The sequence below is a fragment of the Geotrypetes seraphini genome, chromosome 13 (genome assembly GCF_902459505.1).
Source record: "Geotrypetes seraphini chromosome 13, aGeoSer1.1, whole genome shotgun sequence".
Lineage (NCBI taxonomy): Eukaryota > Metazoa > Chordata > Amphibia > Gymnophiona > Dermophiidae > Geotrypetes > Geotrypetes seraphini.
In genome coordinates this window covers 76,713,698-76,738,255 of record NC_047096.1, presented here as the reverse complement: position 1 = coordinate 76,738,255, position 24,558 = coordinate 76,713,698, and the positions used below count along the sequence as shown (strand labels likewise).

The 24,558-nt window shown below is 42.2% G+C and overlaps 1 protein-coding gene across 13 annotated transcripts in view; it reads left to right on the top strand.

The window, feature by feature from the left end:
* The window catches only part of PKNOX2 (PBX/knotted 1 homeobox 2), a 424,329-nt gene that overhangs the window by 41,675 nt on the left and 358,096 nt on the right, over nt 1-24,558 (top strand). For 2 of the 13 annotated variants that reach the window (XM_033918106.1, XM_033918107.1), the window contains exon 1: nt 14,209-14,252. The exons of 2 other annotated variants lie outside the window; for them this stretch is intronic. Coding sequence is in view for 1 of the 11 variants with exons in the window: in XM_033918101.1 (XP_033773992.1) it covers nt 14,170-14,252 (83 nt within the window). In the remaining 10 variants the exon portion in view is untranslated. Of the gene's footprint in view, nt 1-12,990; nt 14,253-24,558 lie in introns of those variants that run through there. 9 more of the 13 variants (XM_033918093.1, XM_033918095.1, XM_033918101.1 and 6 more) reach the window with 8 other exon arrangements.

The following is a 24,558-nucleotide window of genomic DNA, read 5'->3' as shown; positions in this document are numbered from 1 at the left end:
GGATTTTAATTTTGCGGCGGTCCTTGGGTAAAAATATCTCTTGGCTTTGTCTGCAGAGCTGTGAAAAGACCAGCCAGGTATCTGTTTACCTGCTCCCTAACTAAGATCTGCTTATAGAAAGTAGCCTCTCCCTCTTTCCTTGCCTCTTAGCAGCTGTACGGCGAGTGCCTACACAAAAGGGCACCTTTAATTGTTTAGGGTTAGCTGCCTTGGGTTCGAGTTCATTTCACACGTGAAATTGAATAATTAAATTTGAAGTTAATTTATGGGTTCCCTTGACCTCCCCCCTCTGTCGCCAAATGAAGCGGGTCTGTAATGATGGTAAGGATCATGGTAACGAGCGTTTACGGCTTTGTAGAAAGAGCTAAATATGCTATTACTACACAGAGAGCAGATTTCTCTTAATGAGGAGCAGAATTGGAATCTCTTTTAGAACAAATGCCCCCTAATTAGAAGAAAATTGCTATTTCATGGCATCATTAGTCAGACTTAAGGCTTCAACTAAGGGAAAATAGTCATAAAACAAAACCTGAGAAAAGAGGAGTAATTTTGGTCACGCTGATTAAAGGCCTTTGTCTACAGCAGGGGCTTCCCAAATCTGTCTCGGGGACCCCCACAACCAGTTAGGCTTTTAGGATCCTATAATGAACGATGCATTTGATCAATTTTTTATGTGCTAGCTCTCTAGGTATGCAAATTGATCTCGCACATGGGTATCAAATAAACCTCACTGGCCATGGGGTCATCAGGCCAAGTTTGGGCAACCCTGGTCTGCAGAGGTCCCCTGCTCTTTCCATTCATTGATCTGGCAGAGGATTTTTTTTTCTCTCTCTCTCTCTCTCTCTCTCTCTCTGGCATTCTCAAATGGCAACAAGAATTGTGAAGGCAGTGAGGAAACCAGGACTGGAAGGCAGGGAGCGAAAGTAGAATTACTAGTTCTACATTTCCGTTCTATATTTCCTAAGTTGGTTCTCGCCGCATTCTTACGACTTAATATTACTTCATCCTGGAGACTTTTCAGGAGGGGAAGCTCAGATATTGGGAGTGGGGGGTGTTCTGATTGTAAGGACTCAGGGGCAGCACAATGTGACCGTGTCTGGCTCCTTTAAGATAGGGCCCTGAAACATCGGGCCATGGCTTTACGACCCGGGGCGATAACATAAGTGCTTGTGAAATTGTTCACAGACATCTTTATTCATCTACCACAGAAGTTGGTATAACTACAGTAAAAGTCTGACTTCCCCCTAAGTAATTGTGGGTATCTTTCTACTGTTGTACATTAGAGCCTCACGAGTGTAATATATTGATATGCATAACATTTAAATAGTGTATGGCGCAGGGGATAAGCTACAGCCTCAGCACCCTGAGATTGTGGGTTCAAATCCTTCGCTGCTCCTTGTGACCCTGGGCAAAGTCACTTAATCCCCCCCATTCCTCAAGTACACTAGATAGAGTTTGAACCCACCAGGACAGATATGGAAATATGATAAAAGTACCTGAATGAAACCAGTTAGGATATCAGTGTTTTATTCTGTACCAAGATACCAAGTATGTTTTCTATGAGCCAGAACAGTTGCTTTTTTTTCTTGAAGGGAAGGGGGTGTTTGTTGCACCCTAAGATAATCCATTGTTAATTGTGTCGATACATATTAATGTTCGAAGGTACCCACTTTATTTCCTTGAAATATGATATGATTTCTTTGTTGAGATTTAATTCTTGTCTCTCTTCCTCTTAGTTTGAGGACTATATATAATTGAGAATTATTTCCTTTAATTTTAATTTAAAATCCAACTGTTAATCAGGATGTGATTATGTATCATTGTTATTAAAATTTCTGTAAAGCACTATTGCTTGTATTATTAAAAATTAAATAAATAAATTTTTTAAAAAAGATATTTAAATTAAATGAATAAAAATACTAAACTGTGCAGTAATTCCTAAAATGCATTTACCGTAGTTCCAAATCTCTGACTGCATTACCAGCATCTTGCCATATAGATAACACGGAGAAAAGCTCTTTATCACACATAACTGTTGCAGATTACACAATGTATGAGGGTCATTTCATAAATAATGTACACTATTTTTTAATTTACATGGTGTTTTTTTCCAAGTATTTCTTTACAATCCTTCAATATAGTCTCCCTGCTTTGCAATGACCAAGTCCCAACATCCGGGAAGCTTCTTTATTCCATCTGAGACCCATTTTTTGTTCAGTTGTCGCTGGGCTCGGGTACCGGCGGAAGAAAGCTCTTCCAGAGTTGCAAAACAATGTCCACGCATAGGTTGTTGCAACTTTGGAAAAAGGTCGAAGTCTGGTGGACTCATGTCTGGACTGTAGGGAGCATGAGGTAACACCTCCCAGCCTTATTCACTGAGCTAGACATCGTGAAGTAGAGGTAACTGTTCATATGTACTTTATTAACCTAATATCATATCCTGTCAATTCTAATTAAATAAAAGCATAGATAATTTACAAAGAAATATCATACATAAAACAACCATTTTGTCCCACCCAAAGAAAAAGTTAAAAATTGCAATACATTCAACAAAGCCAAGATAGCTATTGGTAAAAAAACCAACAACACAAAAACCCACATCCAGATTTTTGCTAGATGAAGGCAAGTGTAAAGAAAATTTGGAATTTAAGGGTCTAACAATTGCAGTAAATAACCAGGGGCCCATAAAAAAGTGTAAGAATCATAAATTTAACTCTACGCTGTAGGGCAAGCCAACAGTGGCCTTTCAGACTAGGAGAAACATGAATCCCAAGGTCCAGCACCCGTCGCCTCATTAGCTGTTTAATTCCAAAGTTATAAATGGAAAATATCTAATATCCAAAGAAATACCTAAAGTAATTATGGATATGATGATCTCTGTTGTAAGTGCTTCCGAATTTTATTTTATCCTGAAGCTTACTGGGGAAAGACCTCAAACGCCCAAGTGTCTTAAAGTGCTAGAAAGCAAAATCATTTTAATGGGGGTGCTATGAACATCATCACCGGTCAAAAAAAACCCAGTTTGTTTTTTTCTTTTTTGTTCGTGTTATTTAAATTCAAATCTATGATCGATAATAGGCAGTATCAATATGATTTTCCTAAATGATACTGTAAATATGACTTTTTCTCATATTATTTTTAACGTCAGCCATTAAAATAATGAAACTAGCACTTAGCTTGTTCTCGATGGAACTTTGGCCTGTCCGTTTCACTGCTAGGCGGCTTCTTCGGGGAAAGCGCTTATTAAACAGTGTGAAATCAAGGCTGTTTTTACCGATGAATAGTGAGTGCACTGGCTGCAGCTGTTCAGAGCCTACTGCATACTGCCTGTTTAATAAGCACTTCCCCTGAAGAAGCCGCCTAGCAGTGAAACGGACAGGCCAAAGTTATGTTGGGGACAAGATAAGTACTATTTTCATTATTTAATGACCCCCCTCCCAACCCTCAAAGATGTGAAATAATCAGTACATAGCAACCTCTAAGACAGCTGCAGATATTATGGGAAATCCTGCTAGAGCAGTAAGCAGGCGTCTGGAGTAGCCTAGTGGGTGTAGTGAACCATAGAGAGGGGGATCCAGGCCAATATCCTACGCTATCCACTATATTTATGGTGGAAAGTGTGAGGTCACCAAAACTCACCCAAAACCTACTGTACTGCTATATAGGTGACACCTGCAGTCCTCCTGACCTCTTACCCTTTTCCTCTCTCCCCTCTTAAGTCCGCATAGAACTTCATGGTTTTTTGATATATATAAACTGTTACTGTTATATCGTAATTTTCGCTGCATTTTTTGAATTGCACGGCCTTCTCCTAACAGGCCCACTTGGAAATCTCTTCCAATCTGTATACCTTATACTCTCGCTCAGCAAATTGTATATCTATAATTTTGTTTCCTTAAAGTTTCTGCACTCTGTATTTCCTCTGACTATCTGCACATTGTAACTCGCTGAATGTCCAGCTCTCTTGATTGTAAACCGCCTAGAAGTCGCAAGATTGTGGCGGTATAGAAGAATAAAGTTATTATTATTATTATTATAAGGACTATCGGGGTGGTAGACAGGTGGGTATGTTAGGTTTTGGAGGGCTCAGTATACATTATAAGTAAGTTATGATAAAATGTGTACCTGAAACCCTTTATGTGAAGTTCACAGCAGTGCCTTCTAAGGTGCCCCACTGTTTTATTGACGTGTCTGTGTGGCCAGTCCATTAATACGCTGGCTTCTCCTACATCCAAATGGGCTTGTGTTGGTTGTTTTGCATTTGGACGTCTTGATTTTTTTGAAAATGGCCTAAAAAAAATAAATGTGCTAAGGCCCAGAACATCTAGATGAGTCATTTTCTAATAAAAAGATGTCTTGCGGTTTTGAAAATGTTCGTTTTCCCAACCCGACTTTTAGACGTTCTTGCAGAAACATCCAAAGTTGTCATAAGAACATAAGAAATGCTTTCACCGGATCAGACCTTGGGTCCATCCAGTCCGGCGACCCGCACATGCGGCGGCTAAGCTAGGTGTTGCCTGTTGAAGACCCGTATCCCGCAATGTGATTTGCAAGAAGGTGTGCATCCAACTTGCCCTTGAATCCCAGAATGGTGGTTTCCGTCACAACCTCCTCCGGGAGAGCATTCCAATTGTCCACCACTCGTTGTGTGAAAAAGAACTTCCTGATATTTGTCCTGGACCTGTTGCCCCTCAGTTTCAGTCCATGTCCTCATGTCCGAGTCACATTTGACAATGTGAATACCGATGCATCTTGCTCAATTTTGTCAAAACCTTTCAGTATTTTAAAAGTACTTAGATATCCTATCAAAAATGTCCCTCCACGCATGAAAATGTGCCTTCAAAATTATAGAACGAAGGGGATCGTTCCCATTTTACGATGGGAATAAAAGTCTATCTGAAAATATGTTCCTGCTTCTCCTTTTGCACCTGCAGAGGGCTTGCATGGATGCTGTTTGTTTAGACCTGTGGTCTCCACCAGCGACTGAGGGAGCAATTGAGCCAAAAGCCAATTAAGAAGCCAAATGAAATAATTATTTTTAATTAACTCCTTTTGTGTAATTCACAAATATACATGTAAATGTTGGCAAAATACATATTCATAAATTTAGTCTGATGTCTGTGGTAAGTAAATTAATTGAAATGCTTCTAAAACAGACTGTAAGCTGCCCAGCTGCCTCTGTACTATGGACGGGATAGTAAGCTCTTAATAAACTTGGAAACTTAGAAAAATCCAGTGGTGTATATCTGAGAGTACTGAGGAAATTTAGGGAAATTCTGGCAGCTCCACTGGCTGACCTTTTCAGTGCTTCTCTAGAGGGGGATTGGAGAAGGGCAGATGTTCCTCTCCATAAAAGTGGAAGTAAGGAAGATGTAGGGAACTTCAGGCCGGTAAGTCTGATATCAGCTGAGCTGGCAGGAATCCCTGAAACCTGCTCAGCTGGTGGGGATTCCCCTGCCGCAATCAGCTGATGGCAAACTGTTCTGACGGGGTAAGACAATTGGGTACCACAGCCAAACAGCTTGCTTTTATGTGGTTTTCATGTGGACATCTTTATATTTGGGAATGTCCCAAAAAGATAGCCTTACTAAGGGATAAAACTTATAGATAGTTAATTTTTTTTTTTTTAAAAGAAAAGTTAGACGTGTGGTAGTTTTGAGCATGGACATTTTTACTACTGAATTTCTGGACATCTTTCTCAAAACGTCTAAACTCTGATTTGGACATCCTATCAAAAATGCCCCTCCATGTGTATAACCCTTGATGGAGACTACGTTGTTTAACTTGCTTTTTTTACCAAATTTTTCAAACCATCCTCGTAACTTCTTTAAAGCCTTGTAATGCAGCAATCCTCCTAGGTTGCTTGTGGCCTGCCCCGAAGCACACACTCTGATTTATCCCACCCCCTCTGACCCACTCCTGAATTTAGTGAAATTATGAGTTAAACTTTATGCCCTCGGCCCTAATAAATTTTCCAAGATGCCAATTTATGAGCATATTAAAATCCTTTGAATATTGGGCCCATAATATTCAGGAGGATAATTTGGTGTAGGACAACTTACCATTTTTCTCATCGTCTTTTTCAGTCTTTCTTCCACCCCCTTCCCTTCCTTCCCAACCTCCAGCCACTCTCCAATATCAGAAGTCTGAGCTTTCCTAGCCAGATGTTTAAGAAATGGCAAATTGATTACACAGCAGCTTCAAGCAGTGAAATCTGAGGAGGCAGCACCTGCAGTGAAATTTCCCATGGCACCTCATACTCTGTCTACTAGTACAGTCTGTGCCTTGATGTAAGTGAGTTAAAAATACAATAAAGAAAGAAAGTTATACCCTGCTCGAAACGTTCTCCAATGTGCTCCTGGCCTACTGAGCCAATCACGGGAGTTCTCCATTGTGCTCCTGGCCTACTGAGCCAGTCACGGGAGTTCTCCATTGTGCTCCTGGCCTACTGAGCCAGTCACGGGAGAAGGTGCAGGAGTAAACTTTGAAGCTCTGCTTCATATCTGCTTGAAGGCAAGGCACAGATTTTTCACAAGGACTGCCAACTTTCCAGAGATCCTTGTGCTGATCTTACAATGCATATTCATGCATTATATCAACAGCCAGCTAAATTGAGCCAACATTCAAAAGGAAGACTCAAGAGATGTTCTTCAACTATTTACTGCAAATAAGCAAAACAGATAACTGCACGCAGATACAGTAGTTGAAAGCAAGAGTTCTGCCCAGGCAGGGTGTGTTCTTGACACGGGATGCTGATCAGTTGGTTGACACTGTCAAATTGAAGGAGTGGCAGTTAAGTGACTAGAGAGACAGATTCTGAATTACTGTATTGCAGAGTTGGAAGTTAAACTTTAGTGGAAAAAGGGATAGTTGGAGAAATGCAGGGGCTAATGCACAAAGGATATTGGTTCATGTAACAGGATAATGCCCAGTGAAAGGATGTTGGCCTCTTCGGTAAAAAAAAGGATGTTTTCTCGGTGGAAAAGGGAGAGCTGAGGACAGCTTGCTCGCGAGCCCAAGATGGAGAATTCTGCTCTGCAGCGAAGGATGTGAAGAGTACTCATAGGCTAGGAACTAAGGATATGACCAATAGGATGAGAGCATGTGTTTGAGGGGGGATGAAGCCAGAACCTGCCAAGTTTCTCATTGACTGGAGGAAATGGGAGAGATGACCTATGAAAAGAGAGATTACAAGTGTAGGGCAGCTGAAAATCAGACAGTAAGGGTTTCTGCATAGATTGCCATTGCTACTATTTTAACAATAGGATTTTACTTTGAACTTGATTGTCAGGCAGAGCCACACCTAACCTACGGACATTGTAGTGTCATCCAGAAAGATGGAGTAGTTCGCATTTCTATATTATAATCGAGGGGGGGGGGGGGGGTTGCACAGTTTTGAAGGATATTTGCTGAGTGTTGCACAAGAGATTAGCCGTCTATAGCTTTTCTGTTTTCCTGGGTCTCTGAATGTGTAAACTAGGGAAGCCCTAGCCTTGTAACCCAGAAAGTTTTAGGCTGTGTGCTGAGCAACCTAAGCTGGTATACTGAGGTCACGGACAGATCCAGGAGCATATTGGTGGCAGTATCCACTTAAGAAACTGTCACATTGATTGCAGTGACATAATCGTGGGGGGACCTTGGGAGCTTGGGCCCCTCACTTTGGGATTAGACACCCTCCAAATCAGCGTTTCCTCCCTGTGCAGGTCCAGCATTGATCTCTGCAGCTGCTTGATTCTTCCCTTCCCCCCCACCCCCCTCTGGTGGATCTGGTATCTGTCTGCTTTTCCCTTCTAGTGGTTAGTCGTCTAGTCATGGTCTGTGACTGGCAGAGGCAGTGGAAGACACTGCTTGTGGCCAGTTCTGCTGGGGCTTTTCCTCAGGAAGCATGCAGAACTAAGGCCCCAGCAGGACCAGCCACAGGCAGTCTGTTTCATGGTCTCTGCCAGTCACATGTCAGGACAGGAGGACTGCCAGGAGGGGAGCTGAGAGACGCTGGACCTGGTGGGGTTTGGGGAAGCATGAGCAAGCAACAACAGAGATTGATGCTGGACCCACACAGGGTGGGGGTGGGGGTGGGGGTGGGGGAGCAGAGAGAGACCTTGGACTTGCATGGGAAGGGGGGTGTAGAGCAAAAAGGAAATGTATGACCCTTATAGTTTACCTATGCCCCCCACAAAAAACAATGGACTGCTGGATATGAGGAACTGGTTGTATGAGGGACAAGGAACCCTTTATGTTCCTTTTGAGATACTGAGAAGAAAGGAGCGACTGAATTTATATGTAAAATTCTACCAGTAATGGTCACCAAGCTGATGGAGAAACTTTACCCCCTAAACTACAGAGTTTCTGAGGAGACCACTAACACCCCCAGTGGAACCTGCTTTGAAAGAACCACATCAGAGCCTCAGAATCCCTGAATCTCATTGCAGCTATCACTTGACTGTAAGCGAACATTGTACTATACTTCATTGCTCTGCTACCCACACTAGTTAACCTTTACTTTAGGAGATGCAGGATTTGGATTTTCACTGGCTTTGGGATCAATGTTATCCTTCCTCAAAGATGATAAATAAGAAGATAAGAATTTCTATGCTGAATCAGACCAAGGGTTTATCTAGCCCTGTGTCCTGTTTCCAACAGAGGCCAGTTCGGGACAGAAGTAATCTGGAAGAATCCCAAAAAGTTGCAAGACTGCATACTTAATCCCAGGGATAAGCCATGCCTTTCTTCGGGTCTACCTTAATTATGGTTTATGAACTTTTCCTCCAGGAATTTGTGAAAACCTTGTCTGTGCTTTCATCTACCCACATGTGAAAAATTTTATGTAACTTTTTATTGGCCATGGAAAATTATAGAGGTAGAATGAAATTTCATGCATGCAAGTTTTTAAGCAGGTCCTCCTCTTGCCCTGCTATATCTCCCCTTCTCAATATTCATCTTGCAACAGTCAGCATTATATTAGGCCTGGCTATTCAGCCCTGGGGGTTACATATAGATACCAGCACTGAATATCCGGTTATAAATCATATGCTGGCATTTGTCTGGGTATAGGCGATATTCAGATATGTAACAGGACAGAAGTCTGATCTTTTATCTGGTTAACATTCTGAATGTTGTTGCTGACTGGGTAACTCCAGGCCCTGCACCAGCATTATCCAGATAGTGTTGAGGTCTGTGGTAATTTTCAGTGTCATTATCCAAATAACTCTGCTGAAAATCAATGGTTGTCCCCAGCGAGTGGCACTTGATCAGCTCGTTCCTGGATAAGTGCCACTGAATATAATCCTAAGGAAAATAACTGAAGGGACCAGTGACCTGATTAGTTAAAGATGCACACAGAGTATACACCAAACTCCCCCTGCTCCCCTGTCCCACATACATACTTACTCTTAACCCACATACCCCCAAACCACCCATGAATACAAACACTCCTACACAGACTGTCTCACACATCCCAAAAGAGGGCTTGACATAAAAAGTTCATTGGGAACTACTTAAGAACCTATTGCAAGATTGTGTGACCTGATTTGAGCATGTGACCCACCGTTTGGAAACCACTAGAATACATCTTTTAACTTTTTCCCATTCCTTACCCTACACTTCTGGAAATGTTTGCACCTTAATCCGAACCAGGACCCAGATGTGTTTTACAAGTCCCTTCAGAAGGAATATTCTTTACCAAATGATTTTTTAAGAATCTGACAGAATTTTGCAAGGGAGGAATGGAGGGGGGTAATAACTTAAGAGCTATATTCAGAACGTTATCATATGTGCCTGGAGTCTAATGATAGGCCCCAACAGTAATTTTATTACAGATAGCTCTTAGCTTTAATAAGGTGTCACAAAAATGTGAAACAAATGCATATAACTAAAACCATCTTTAACTACTTACGGTCTCTTGTTTCAGTGTTTAAAACTTTGTTCATTGTGTTATAAACAACGCTGTTGAAACAGATGATGGAGAGTGGGTAATTGTGCATTCTATTGCTTTGGGGTTTTGTTATGAAATATTAACTTCCAGAATTTTATTTTAAATATTGTCTCTCCAGAAGATATTGGGATGAATTTATCATTCTTGACACTAAATTGCTTGATACTAGCAATGCGCAATTTCATGGCAGAGAAATAGGTTTCAGGATGAGACCCCTGGATGGCCCAGGGGTTTTCATCTCTAGGACTGAATGACATAGGGCCGTGTCTCGCAAACGTTACACGCCGCAGCACACTAAACTGGTGGCCGCGGCTCAAGGGCACCTGGAAGTGTGCGGACATTGCGTTGACGTCTGCGCTTGCATGGAGGTCCTCCAGAGGGGGCCCTGAGCCGCCAGTGGGAAGTCATGAAATAGAAGAGGCGCGGAGAGGCGCTGGCGGCGGCTGACTGCCTACAGGATTTGCCTCTCGCCGCAAGAGGCACTTCCTGTAGGCTGGCGCTGGTGCCTCTCCTGCTCCCCGGTGTCTCGTGGCACACCTGCAATCTCGTGGAGCACACAGTTTGCAATACACTGGCATAGGGGATGGGCAAAGATGCACCACCTGTTATCTCTGTGACAATGCAAGGGTAAGCAGCATGGAGTCTTGCTACTTTGGGGGATCCTGCTGGGTCCTTGACCACTGTTAGAAACAGGATACGGGGCTAGATGGACTTTTGGTCTGACCCAGTATGGCGGTTACTATCTGTATATTTTTTGATTTATAGAAATCATATTACAACACTCCAATAAAAGCAATGTAGATATTGCAACGTAATGATACAAGAAAATGGACACAACCACCCATTAACCTTTTCCTGTCGTAATAAATTTTACGTTACGCTGGTTCCAATCGTAATTATTTTAGCAAAGTTTTGTATTATTCACCGTTATCATTTACGGCTATTGCAAACATAATGTAAATAAGTCATAAGTCTGTCAATTCAAATATTTTGTGTTCCTGGCTCTTTATTAGTCCATACAGACTGTTTATCCACAGTGGCAACGACATTTTTGGAATGTCCCGTCATCCGAGACACACGATAGGAAAAGGTTAAGCAATAGAGTACCTGGATGTATATATAATGAATTAGAATATCACATCTCAAACATAAAATGAACAGTGCTGGTATAACCCAACATTGTGACATTACATAAGAACATAAAAATAGTCTTACTGGGTCAAACCAATGGTCCATCAAGCCCAGTAGGCCGTTCTCATGGTAGCCAATCCAGGTCACTAGTATCTGGCCAAAACCCAAAGAGTAGCAACATTCCATACTACTGATCCAGGGCAAGCAGTGGGAGTTTGTAAAATTATAAGCAAACCTATATTTTCACTGCCCGTCCAGCCCCTCAACTAAGTAAGCCCCTCTGCCCTTCTTTTTCAGACCCCTACCCCACTCCCCCAAGATCAATGTGTAAAAATCCCCAAATAACACTGCAAATTTAGACTGATCATCGGAAAACAGCTTACCTCACTCAATGCATAGAAACATTGCCAGTTTTTATGCTTAATAGGTCCCCACATCCTGTGCCATTTTTCTAAGGAGCCTCATCACTTGGCCTAGTTCCAATATTCTTGATGTGACACAATCTGGATCCCCTTTTGGGGAGAAAATCAGTATCTAAATATGGTGAGGTCAATATTCAGCTGTGCTGCTCAGTATTTTGGTGACTACTTCTGGTGTTGTTCCCAGATATTTCCACAACCATGAAGACTGAAACAAACTACCTCAACTTTCGGCGGGTGGGGGGGGGGGGGGTGGAAACCAGCAGCACAATCCCCCCCTCTAAACTAAGAATGACAAAACATTAACTTAACTATGACTATCCTCATTTCAATAATGGACCTGGCAACACAGCATCTCAGAAAACCAAACACTCACTTTACAAGTCTTTATTGAGCTAAATAACTTTTTTCTATTTCTGTATACAGTGTTCCCCCCCGAATTTGCGGTTCACGAATTGCGGACTCATTCATGGTCTACTCCGACCGCCTCTTCCTGTAGTAAAGTAGGGCTACGCCAATCAGGAGCTGCGTGTCAAAGCCTGTCAAAAAGCGTGTCAAAGCCTGCCTCCCCTGCCTTTTGACAGGCGAAAAACCATATATGTGGTTTTTTGAAATTTGTGGGGGTTCCTGGAACAGAATTTGGGGGGAGTACTGTAATCCTTAAATCATTGGTGAATCTGTATTCGACCTCTCCTTCTAATTGTGTAAACTATTCATCAATGATAATGTAATTGTAATTCCCCATTTTCTTTATGGGCCTCTTAAAGGTAGCTTGTCAATTGCTTTGAACCTGTATAACAGGGGTAGAGAACTCCGGTCCTCGAGAGCCATATTCCAGTCGGGTTTTCAGGATTTCCCCAATGAATATGCATTGAAAGCAGTGCGTGCAAATAGATCTCAGGCATATTCATTGGGGAAATCCTGAAAACCCGACTGGAATACGGCTCTCGAGGACTAGAGTTCCCTACCCCTGCTGTATAAGTATGATACAAAAATTCAGATTAAATTAGATATTCAACACCGGGCCCCATCTGGGTTTTTGCATTGAATATCTGATTTTGCAGAGCCGTAAACACACAGCTGGTTAAGTCTGATACATTTAGCACTTGACTGGTTATGGTTATGCACTTGCCTCCTTGAGATGCAAATCTATCTCATTCATATTTATTATGGATATCCTGAAAACCTGACCTGGCTCTGGCTCTCGAGGACCGGAATTGCCTACCCCTGTCCTAGGTTATGGAATGGGGAACAAGAGGCAGGTGGAACCAACAGTGCTGGGAATATTGTTCCTAGGGGGAATGTTTATGAGGTAACTCACAACATTCATGGGGGACCCAGTTCAAGGCTACACCAAGAACATTCTAGTTTCCACTTTAGTCAGGAACAAGCCACACCTGCAGCTTATTATCCTGAGGCTTATAATGTCCAGCAGCAGTGCTCACAAGGCAGGCAGCCACTGAATCAACCCAGGCTGGAGAGGAAACATTGTAAAGAAGCCAGACCAGTTCCTAGGACCAGAAGCAGCTTGCCTTACCCAAACATACAAGTCAGATCCACTCATAATGATTTTGAAATGCTAGATGAAGTGCTTAATGAAACTGCTGAGAATGAGTGTTTAGACTCAGAAGAAGCCATGGACTTTTATGAGGGGGATTTTGAAAGTGACCTATAATATGCCATGAACACTGAAATGGTTTAAACTGAAGGTTATGCTGGAGGAGTTCCTTTTTGTGTCCAATTAAGCAAGCCTAGAGACTGGAATTGTTTGCTGAGAAAGGAGACTGGCTGTCTCAGTAAACTCTGAATTGAAAGTTTACTGAATGTAAAGATTACTGAATGTAAAGATTTTGCTACACTTTAAGACTGCGGTTTCTAAGTTGTGGCAGGAGTGCTGCACATCCCTGGCAGTTGTTTTTGAATATTTTTCTTTTTGTCTTCTTTTGCTGGATTGTGAGTCCTAGTGGAGAGGGACCACAACCAACGGTCGCTGTAGGAGGAGGTCCCTTTCTGCCCTGAGCTCTGCTGTCAGAAGAGCTCAGAGGCAAATCCAGCCTGACACTGCCAGAGAGAATTTTGATTCTGAAAATGTTTGAAATGTTTTGAGCCAGAAAATGGTAGTTCCAAGCTGCAAGAGTGCTCTGGTGTAAGATGCATTGTTGTTCTCTAGGGCATCAGAACTACAAAGAAGACCTGCCTCTGGGTAGGCACAGGCCTCAGGGAGGCCATATTGAAAAGCATGTTGAAGCTGTGTTTTCTTTGGAAGTTTGTGTTGAACACTGAGAAACTATAAAAGCCTGTTTGCAAAGTGAACTTTTGGGCAAAAGCATTGTATTTTTGTTTGATGTTTGAAAAAAAGAATTCCAGCAGTACTCATTTTGAATTGTTGAAATATTGAGTCCCTGAGGAAATAAAGTTGTTAAGTTTTTGAACTATTCAGGTGTTTTCATCATTTGATCCACCACTCCAATGGGAACTGATTAACCACGCAGTCAGCACCGTGTGCTCTGGGCTTTTTTGGCTACCTCCCTCTTTGGGGCATGGTCCGGCCTGGTGACGCACAGTGACAATATATAGTCGCCTACCTACGCCTACATTTCTGGTACTGGAATCTCATCTATTTACATAGAAACTAGAATTCCGGTAAAGTCTATGGAAGTATCATAAACAGTTCCAAAGTGCTAGTGCATGCAATCCCAACTAGGATCTGAGTTTCGGCAACCCAGTCGCCTTCATCAGGGGAACGACAAAGTAACTGAGAGAGCACGGTGGTAAGTATGTTATGCGCATTGGCGTCTTCAACATTAAAAGCGTGCCAAAACAAATTTTTACACAAAGTTTACCGGTTGTATAGCCACTGCTTTCTCTAATTTATCCACATATGATAATTTGAGAGAGGATTTTTTTCCCCCCTTAAGAGGTCTAATCGCTTGTGAGCTCAATATCCATCCCACAGTAGTTCTGAAGCTACAGAAAGGCGCGGGCTGAATTAAGCCCCAGGTATTCAACGCTGGGACATGTCCAGGCTCCGGCATCGAATGTTTGGGCCAGTGCAGGCATCGGAAGTTGGTGGAGATCCAGACGATATTCAGGCTACTCCTAACTTTATATGCTTACTTAACTAGTTAATGGACTGATGTGCCACTAACCACTTAAAAGCTCCACTGGTGGCCCATCTTGGTAGTAATTGAACAGTGCCACGGTGGTCTGAGCTGAATTCAGCAGCAACGCCTACTTAAGTACTGCGAGGGGTTAAGTGGACAGTCTCTTTCCTGCCCACTTAAACCACGCTGACTATTGATCCCTGTATTTAAAAAAAAAATTTCTCTCAGGGAAATACCTCTTCTTTTAATGATGCATTTGTTACAGTCTGCGACGTTTCAGACTATCTTTGGCTACTCTAATTGAAGCTGTTAATGTTTCCCATTATGTCTTTCAGCAGACTTTCCAAAGCTGCTGAGAAACCTGCCCATAAATGTGATGTATCCACTTATGGACTTAATGTTCCTGGCAAAAAATCTACTTGCGAATTAGCTTTCATTCCAATCTCATTTTTATCTAATTTGTTTCTAGCGCTAAAGTCCCCACAAATAGTGAGAACATTTCCCTGGAAATCTGAAAAAGCATTGCATAGTTCTGGAGTTGGATACAGTAAAATCTGTGCTGTGTGGTGTCCTTGTCGTGACGGGATGGGTTTTCGCATTTAGCTCGCACCTTTTCCAGTTATAGCCTGAAGCCCAAGGTGAATTACGTTCAGGTTCAGGAGATATTTTTATGTTCCCCCTAAGGGCGTTCATGCTAAGGTCCCCTTTTATCAAGCCGCGTTAGTGGCGTACCTAGCATATGTGAAAGCAACTCTTTCAATTGGAGGCTAGTGTGGTCATAAGATGTTATAGTAGTAAAATTTTGCAGAGACAATGGGAAACCAGTAACAGCTCTAAATTTGCTCTAAAAGAAGGAAAAAGCCTCAGAAAGGGCCCTCCCACCACCACAAAGGTGGATATAAAGGTGGTTGAGCGGTAACCTCACAGGCAAAACCTTCATTTAAAAGCGAGCATTGTAAACATTTGAGCAAAAACTGTGCTTCACATATACAAAATTGCTAATAGAGGAAAAAATCCCACTTATCTTGAGGCTGATCGGCACACCGACGGAGGCCAGCGTTTCACCGACAGGCTACATCAGGGTGTGACCCGACCGATCAGTCTTATAGAGAGCGAAAAGCAACACTTCAAAAAAGTCCAGAAAATGGCTCCCAATGGCTCTCTATAACAGGGGTTCCCAACCCTGTCCTGGAGGAACACCAGGCCAATTGGGTTTTCAGGCTAGCCCTAATGAATATGCATGAAGCAAATTTGCATGCCTATCACTTCCATCATATGCAAATCTCTTTCATGCATATTCATTAGGGCTAGCCTGAAAACCCGATTGGCCTGGTGTTCCTCCAGGACAGGGTTGGGAATCACTGCTCTATAAGACTGGGTTTGATGCACACTTGTGCCACTGTCGATCTCCAGCCTTTTGGGGGAGGAAACTTGCTCAAAGCACCTGAGTCATTACTGAGTATTAACTGCATTGCAGAAAAGTTTTCTATTCAAAGATGCCTTTGAACTATAATGCTTAATTGTCGTCTGTGCCTTTTTTTTTTCTTTGAATCTTTCATAATTGGTTCTCCCCTCCCTCATGTACTTACCTTCTTTGTTTTTCTGTCTTATTATTGATGTAGTTCTCCCCTTTTTTTTCTTTTGTTCTCCACTAAGTTGTCTGATCTATTGGGGGGGTTTTTGTTTTAGTTTGTCGGTATGTCTTATTTTAATTATTCCCTATTTTTAGTGACTTTGTAAATCGCTTAGAATCTTGATAAGCAATTTAAGTTCCATCTTTTTATTGTATATTTCAAAAACAGAAATAAAACCATAACATGAACAAATGTAAACATCAATAGCAAAAATTACAATTGAGACCATCTGAATTTAGCTAGCAGTGAGTATCAAAATTATGAACAAGTTCACACATTTACTATCATCGGTGAGAGGTCAAAAAGGTAAGTATACACAATATGTAAGGCTGTGAAGGCTTAATCGAGTTAATTTATGACTCTATATCGAGCAATAGTCTATTACAGGAGTCCATACTTTCAAGAAAGTCGGTAGAGAGTTAGTTTTTTCCGCAGCAACTTTTTCAAACTTGGTATATAAGCACACTGAATTCCACCAGTGGGCATAGGAGAGAAGTGAGAAGTCTTTCCAGGTGGATAATATAGATTTAAAAGCAATGAGAATCAGACAGGCAAACAATCTAGTTTCAAATTTGTCTAACTGAGATGTGAGAGCAGGGGCACCGTATATAATAACCTTATAAGATATGGGTTCAGAAATGTGTAGGATCTTACATATGGTGAGCCATATCATGTTCCAGAAATGTTGTAGAAAGGAACAATGGAATATCATATGAGCATAAGTGCCAGTATGTGTAGTACAAGACCAACATTTATCAGATATAGATACATTAATTTTGTGCAGTTTAACAGGGGTCCAGTACACTCTATGGTATAGAAAAAGAGTTAGCTGAGACATAGCTGAAGATTTCATCGCTTTAAAAGATATCCTCCATATATCCTCCCAATCCGGTACTAGGTCTGGATGTTGAACATCACTAGCCCAGATCTCATAAAGTACCGTTGGTGATGTAAATTTCTTATTATGTAAGATTTTATACCAACGCGATGCTTGGCCTGGGAGAGATTGTAATTGGGTCACCCATTGTAATATAGTAGGCTGATCATTGGAAAGTTCTTTGTGTTTAAGATATGTATTTAGACAATGCATTAACTGTAGCCACTGAAAGTAATGAGTTGAGGACAAACCAAATTTCTGGATCAATTGGTTGAAGGGTGCGAATCCGTCATTGTCTCTCAAATGTTGAATGGACCATATTCCCAGCTTGCGCCAGGACTGCCATTCTATATATTGACCCTGAATCTTCAAGTGTGGGTTTCGCCAAATAGGTGAAGCCATGGTTTCACTCCAAGAAAGGGGAGCTTGATCGTCCACTGTTTGTAATGCAATCCTAGTAGCATTAATGACGAGGTTGCCTTTAGTCTTATGATCCGGTTGTAGGAATGGTAAGTATTTTAGATGTTGTTCACCAAAAAGTTTGCGTTCCAGGATAAGCCAAATTGAAGGATGTTCTTCTATGTTGGTAGACAACCACTGGGAGCCCTGTCTACAAATGAAAGCCAAGTGATAATAATAGAGGTCAGGGAAGTTGACTCCACCTCCGTCCTTGTGGCATTTTAGCTTTTTCAAAGCTATGCGTGGTGTCTTCTTGTTCCATAGATATTGGGACAGAAGTGATTCGAATTTTTTATAGGATGCCGCCGGAAGAAGAGCAGGTATCATTGATAATATGTAGGTAATTTTCGAAATCAGTATCATTTTTAGAGAGTCCAACCGACCCCACCATGATAATTTTAGTGGTGACCATCTAGAGGTAGTAGAGTTGATGATCTGGAGTATCAAAGATGTATTCAAAACCAAGGTTTCTTCCATTGAGTCACCAAAATATATCCCTAAGTATTTGAGTTTATCCGGAGCATATTTTAGATTCAACTGCTTGATAATATCTCCACATGGCTTACCCGTTAGTGGCATGACTTCTGTCTTGGTTCTATTCAGCTTGTATCCAGATACCTTCGAGTAGGCATCTATATTATTGATAATAGATGGCAAGGAAGATATAGAGGCATATAGTTGAACGTCATCTGCGTATGCCGTCATTTTAACATGTATATCATCAATGCAGAGTCCCTGAATCAGAGGGTCAGACCTCAGAGTAATAAGTAAAGGTTCCAGCGCTAAGTTGAATAGCAGAGGCGATAATGGGCAGCCCTGTCTTGTTCCTCTAGTTGGCATGAATGATTCTGAGAAGACATTGTTGATGCGAAGTCGAGTGGAGGGATTAGAGTATAGGACCTTGATCATTTTGATGGAGTCCTTGGAAAAGCCGAACCACAGTAGTGTTTGAAATAAAAAAGGCCACTCCACTCTGTCAAAAGCCTTTTCAGCGTCGAGAGACATTGTGATTCCATCAGGTAAGTATGTTGGAGCCAGTGAAAGTACATGAGCAAAGAGTCTTGTGTTGTCACTGGAGAGTCTGCCTTTCAGGAAACCAGTCTGTTCCATACTGATCAATTTTGGGAGTACCGTTTGTAGTCTTAACGCCAGAATTTTTGCAAATAGTTTAGCGTCTATATTGATGAGTGATAGAGGTCTGTAGTTTTGCACCTTCAGCGGATCTTTATCAGGTTTTGGTAGGACGATGATCACAGCTTCAGTAAAGGAGCCTTTAGCGTATCCTGTATCAATGAGATAGTGGAAATATTTCAACATTAGTGGTAACAGAAGTGTTTGGAACGCCAGATAAAATTCAACCGTTAAACCGTCTGGGCCTGGCGCCTTCCGTTTGGCCATCGATTGTAAGGATTCAGAGAGTTGAGATAGCTGTATGGGTTGCGTGATAGAGACATTATCATGCTCGTCCAGTTTAGGACCCAATATTTGATCGAGATATGCTTTGACACATGATACATCTGGCTTATCCGAGGTGTAAAGTTGCTTGTAATAATCCTTAAAGTAGTTGCATATGTCCGTACTATCAGTCAAGGTGGTAGCAGAATCTGTACATATAGCTGGTATCTGTGTCTTCTCTGTAAGTATCTTCAGATAGTTAGCTAATTGATGCCCTGCTTTATTATTGGTAGCATAGTAAGTTGCAGATTGGAAAAATACTTCAGCTGAAGCCTTAGAGCTAAGATGTAAATTGTAGTCATACCTGAGTTTACTAAGTTGGACAGATATGTCAGGATTGGTAATATCTGCAATATGAGCTTTTTCCATAGTGGAAATTCTATTTTCCAAGATTAAAAGGTGTTGTCTATCTTCTTTCTTCTTTTTTGATGCATAAGCGATGATCTGGCCTCTTATATAGGCTTTAAAAGCGTCCCAGGTGACTTGCCAAGAGGTATCACCCACAGGATTGAACTCGAAGAACTCTCTGATGTGAAGATTAACATGATCTATAAACATCTGATCAGACAGTAAGGAGGCATTGAATCTCCACATTCCGCAAGGTTTAGATGGAAGGAGACTATGTAAAGACAATGTGATAGCAGAGTGATCTGAGACTGATAATGTCAGTATGTCCGAATTGCTCAATTTCTCCACCAAGGAGTAGCTGATGAGAAAAAAGTCTAGTCTGGAATAAGATGTGTGTGGTGGTGAAAAAAATGTGAAGGTAGAATCATCTTTATGTAGTAGGCGCCAAGGGTCCAGTAGTTTCAGTTGGAAAAGCAAATCCTGAAGATGATGCCAGGCTTTGGGTTTTTTATAAGGCGTTCTTGATTTCCTATCTTTCTCTGGACTTAAAATGAGATTAAAGTCGCCACCTAGAATACACGGACCGTCTGAAGATGCTCCAACTACAGATATGAGAGTGTCGAAAAAGTCTGGGCAGTCTTGATTGGGTGCATAGATGTTATAGAGGTAAAAACGAGCACTATTTATCAGCAGCTGAACTTGAAGCCATCTGCCCTCCAAATCAAATTTTAAATAAACTTGGAAATTTGGTAATGCGGGGTAGTCACCTAGGGCTCCTTTTACGAAGGCGTGTTAGCAGGTTTAACGTGCACGACTTCATCACGCGCTCACCCCCACGCTAGCCGAAAAACTACTGCCTGCTCAAGAGGAGGCAGTAGTGCGGCCGGTGGTTTAGCGTGCAGTATTACGCGTGTTAAACCGCTAACACACCTTCGTAAAAGGAGCCTCTAGACTTATTTAAGTGGGTCTAACTGTCGCTATCTGCTGCAGCAGTTACTTCAGGTTAACTGTAAAGCAAGGGTGTCCAGCCTGCGGCCCAAGGGCCGCATGCAGCCCAGTGAAGTATTTTGTGCGGCTCTGGTCAAGGGCGATGCAGTGTTTTACTCTACTGCCCCTAGGTGTTTACCATCTTGCTGGCTCCCTCCTCTGTCTTGCTGCAGCGTTTGCGAGTTTGTGCAGCCCCAGAAACTTTTTTTTTTCAGCCAATGCGGCCCAGGGAAGCCAAAAGGTTGGACACCCCTGCTGTAAAGTATAGTCCCCACCAATTACACATCCTCTTTCGCGTCATGATTTATAGGCCCGTTTTTTTTCTGCAAGCATTCCCTTGTGGTTAAATGATATGAGCTGTTGATAATCAAAGGATGATGAAAAATCAAATTAAGATGTAGGGGGAGACTTAAAAAAATAAATTCAAAACAAAAAGAAGGACGGGAGTCTTAACTGGCTGCCATCTTGTGGGGGGGAAAAATGTTATAAGGCAGAATGCAATGCAGTCTGTTCTGTCAGGAAAGGGCTGTTTTGAGTGTATGGCAGTGGTTTCCAAACTGTGCGGCCTAGCATCTGGGGCACTGCAGAAAACTCGCAAATGTGTCCTAGCATTTCCCCCCCCCCCCTCTCCCCACTTCCCTCCTGCTGCTACCCAAGCTGCTGCTTCTCTAGATGGGCAGCAGCTGTGGAAAAATAAACTACTGTATACCAAAAAAGTTCCAAAGGTGTCACTGTAGTGACTCCTGAGGGGCACAGCAAAAAGAGAATAATTAATAACATAATAAAATTAATATTAAAGGCGTGTGAAGACCTCAGTGCGGATTAAACTGTCAGGTGAACGAATTAACATCCTATACTATAATTACATTACATTACATTAGTGATTTCGATTCCGCCTTTACCTTGCGGTTCAAGGCGGATTACATAAGAATTGTTATGATATTAAGGATTACATATTGTTAAAATAATAAGAAGTACTTAAGGAATAGTTTGGACATTTTCTAATTTGCTAAGAAGTAGATAGTATTGCAGGAGGAGTTTGGGACATGTCTGGTTGTGTTATATTGGTTTTATGTATGTTTTGAAGAGTAGGGATTTTGTTTCTTTTTTGAAGGTTTTGTAACCTGTGCTCGAAGACAGCAGATTGGTGAGTTGTCTGTCCAGTTTCGCTGCTCTGGTGGCCAGTAGGTTGTCATACAGTTTTCTTCGTTTGACGTTTTTGGTTGGCGGGTGTGTGAATAGTGTGAGGTTGAGGTAGATTGAATTAGTCGGTTGTTCCAGTAGGTTGGGCTGTCTCCGTTTATAGCTTTAAATAGAAGGCAGTGGAATTTGAAGTGAACTCTTGCTTGTATTGGGAGCAAGTGTGAGTCGTGGTATGCTTCTGTGATGTGGTCGTATTTTAAACATATTACTATTATATCCCCTACTGTTACTTCATTTTACAACTATATCTGTTGTTATCATACCTGTTTATTCATCATAACATGATCGCAAAAGTAGCAACAGCATTGAACGAGAGATCAACAGTATTGAGTGAAAGCATTGGACACAATTTGGATAGGTTGTGGGGAGTGACTTCCTTATCGCAATTTGGACAGATTGTGGAAGTAAACACAAATCATTTGGAACTATAAACTGAACGAGCTGAAAATACAAGTACATTGATTTGAGTGACAACGTGGAAACTTCAATTATTGTTAATTTATGAGTGATTATATGAATTGGGGGTTTGCATGGTATTTGATGAATGATGTATGTTTAATTATGTCTTTCTATATGTTAATAATTATTTAATTAAAAGGTTATGTATTATATTTAAAATGAATAGTTTCTATTAGGTATATATTATCTAATCAATTGCAGATTAGTAAAACCATTGAAAAGTATTGATAAATGCTAGGGGTTTTTGTGTGTCAATGAATATGTATGAGATGGATTTGCATGTACTGACTCCTTGAGATGCAAATCTATCTCTTGCATATTTATTGTGGATATCCTGAAAACCTGACCTGCCCTGCCCGTGGCTCTTGAGGACTGGAATTGCCTACCCCTTGGTCTAATTCAGGGGTGTGCTCTGTACATGCACTGCTTTCAATGCATATTCATTGGGGAAATCCTGAAAACCCGACTGGATCGCGGCCCTCAAGGAGGGACTTTGAGATCCCTGGTATAGAGGCATATTTTCAAAGCACTTAGACACACAAAGTCCCTCCTTGAGGGCCGCAATCCATTCGGGTTTTCAGGATTTCCCCAATGAATATGCATTGAAAACAGTGCATGCACATAAACCCACTGACTGCCACGGACTCAATATTAGTTAGATATTCTTTAGGCCTGGTGCAGTTAAAGTGGCAATGAGATTCGCTTATCCCACTGCAAATTTACACTGTGATAGGGCATAAGACTGTCGGGCTTTCAAGTGGTTCTTGAAAATAAATCTACTTAGGAGAGGAAGCCCCCCTTCCTTCCAAACAAATGAAAAATGCCATATTCCTTTCTGCAGTCTAATTTATGGTGGAGATAAAATCCTGTAAAGTACTTCTGCATCCTTCTGTGGGGAGCTTTATGTTTTTATTGTTTCGAACTGTTAATTTTTCCATTTAAATATAGCCTTCTGTTTATGCCGGCTGTGCCAGGAATTGTTTTGGGACGGATGACTTGCACAGACTCACTCAAGCATATGGCGAGCACAGAACTCTAATTTTTCTGACAAATTTAGGGCTAATGCCAGGTGCCAGGCCTGCCAGCAGTGGAGACTGAAATAATGCACATTAAGTCATAGAGTAACAGCAGCAGAAGCTGCGGCAACAAAAGCCTTTATGGTGTGTCTTTCCCCTCCAGCAAAAAAAAAAAAAAAAAAAGCCATAATCCTGTATCGGGCAGACTTTATCTCTCCTGGTTCTGTGTGAAAGGGGTGTCGGGAATGGGCGAAGCTGCCTGCAAAGATCACCAATAGCTGGTTTCCAACCTGTCCTTGTTAGAGCAAGAGAAAACTGCAAGGGCTGTGTTTCAGATCAGAAAATGCAAAGGGAGCATTTGGGGGGTGGGGGAGGGACTTATTGGACTGCGGTACAACATGGCGTTTTCACTGCAGAAGTCATTAACCTGTGATAAAGCAGAGCCGCATGTTACTGCCTGCTGTGGTAAAGGAATATCGTCAGCCTCACAAACTGTTATTCTGCTCCCCAGGAGCCTCTCTTAAAGGGGCCAGCATGGTAAAAATGACATGCGCCCTGAGGGCCCCCTCCCCAACAAAGATACTCCATAACCTTCCCAGATTCCCAAAGACACATTATTTGTGAAGGATTCAAGTCCCACCATCGTCTCCTGACCTTCCCAAGACCCACTACCTAATGATTACCTGAAGTAATTATTGGTGGTCTAAGGGTCCCAGCGCAGAAGCAATTCCTAGTCACTCCTGCCCCCCAATAGCACTGATTTCAAAATGGCACAAATGAACACTACCGGTAACATAATACCGCAGCTGTGGTTGTAATGCCTTAACTTTACATGCAATAGTCTGGCGTATTGTCGTGGCGAGATTCCGGATGTGCTGTGAGAGAGAGGCGTCTGGCACTGCCGTCACTGGCAACTCTCCTCCTCCTTGCCCCCCTTGGCTTATCGGAATTTTAGGGTTACTAGATGGAGGGATTTCCAAAACCCGGCAGTTTGTTCAGGTTTTAGAAGGCCCCCAAGCGTGGACTTCGACGTGATGATGTCATGCACATATGTGTGATGTCATGCACATGCGTGTAGGGTTAACAGATGTCCCGATTTCCCTGGACATGACCGCCTTTTGAGGACATGTCCTCCTTTTGAGGACATATCCACGGGTCCGGATGGCTTTTCCAAAACCCGGCACTTTGTGCGGGTTTTGAAAAGCTGTGTCGGGCAGGAATGAAGTCCGCACATGTGTGGCCATCACACGATGTCATCATGTAGCACACACATGCACGGACTTCCTCCCTGCCTGACAAGAGCAGGCAGCGGGGGTGGGGCTAGGGTGGGCTGGGGGCGGGGCTAGGGCAGGGGTGAGCTTAACTAGGCAGGCCTGGGGGCGGGGCTAGGGGATCCAGATTTTCCGAAAGGAAAATCTGGCATCCCTACATGCGTGTGATATCATTGGTTGGCATCCGTGCACGCTTGGAAGCCCTCTAGACAAGGCCCCGAGTTTAGTGTGCCATGGCTGAAAAACAGTTTGTGAGACACTGCA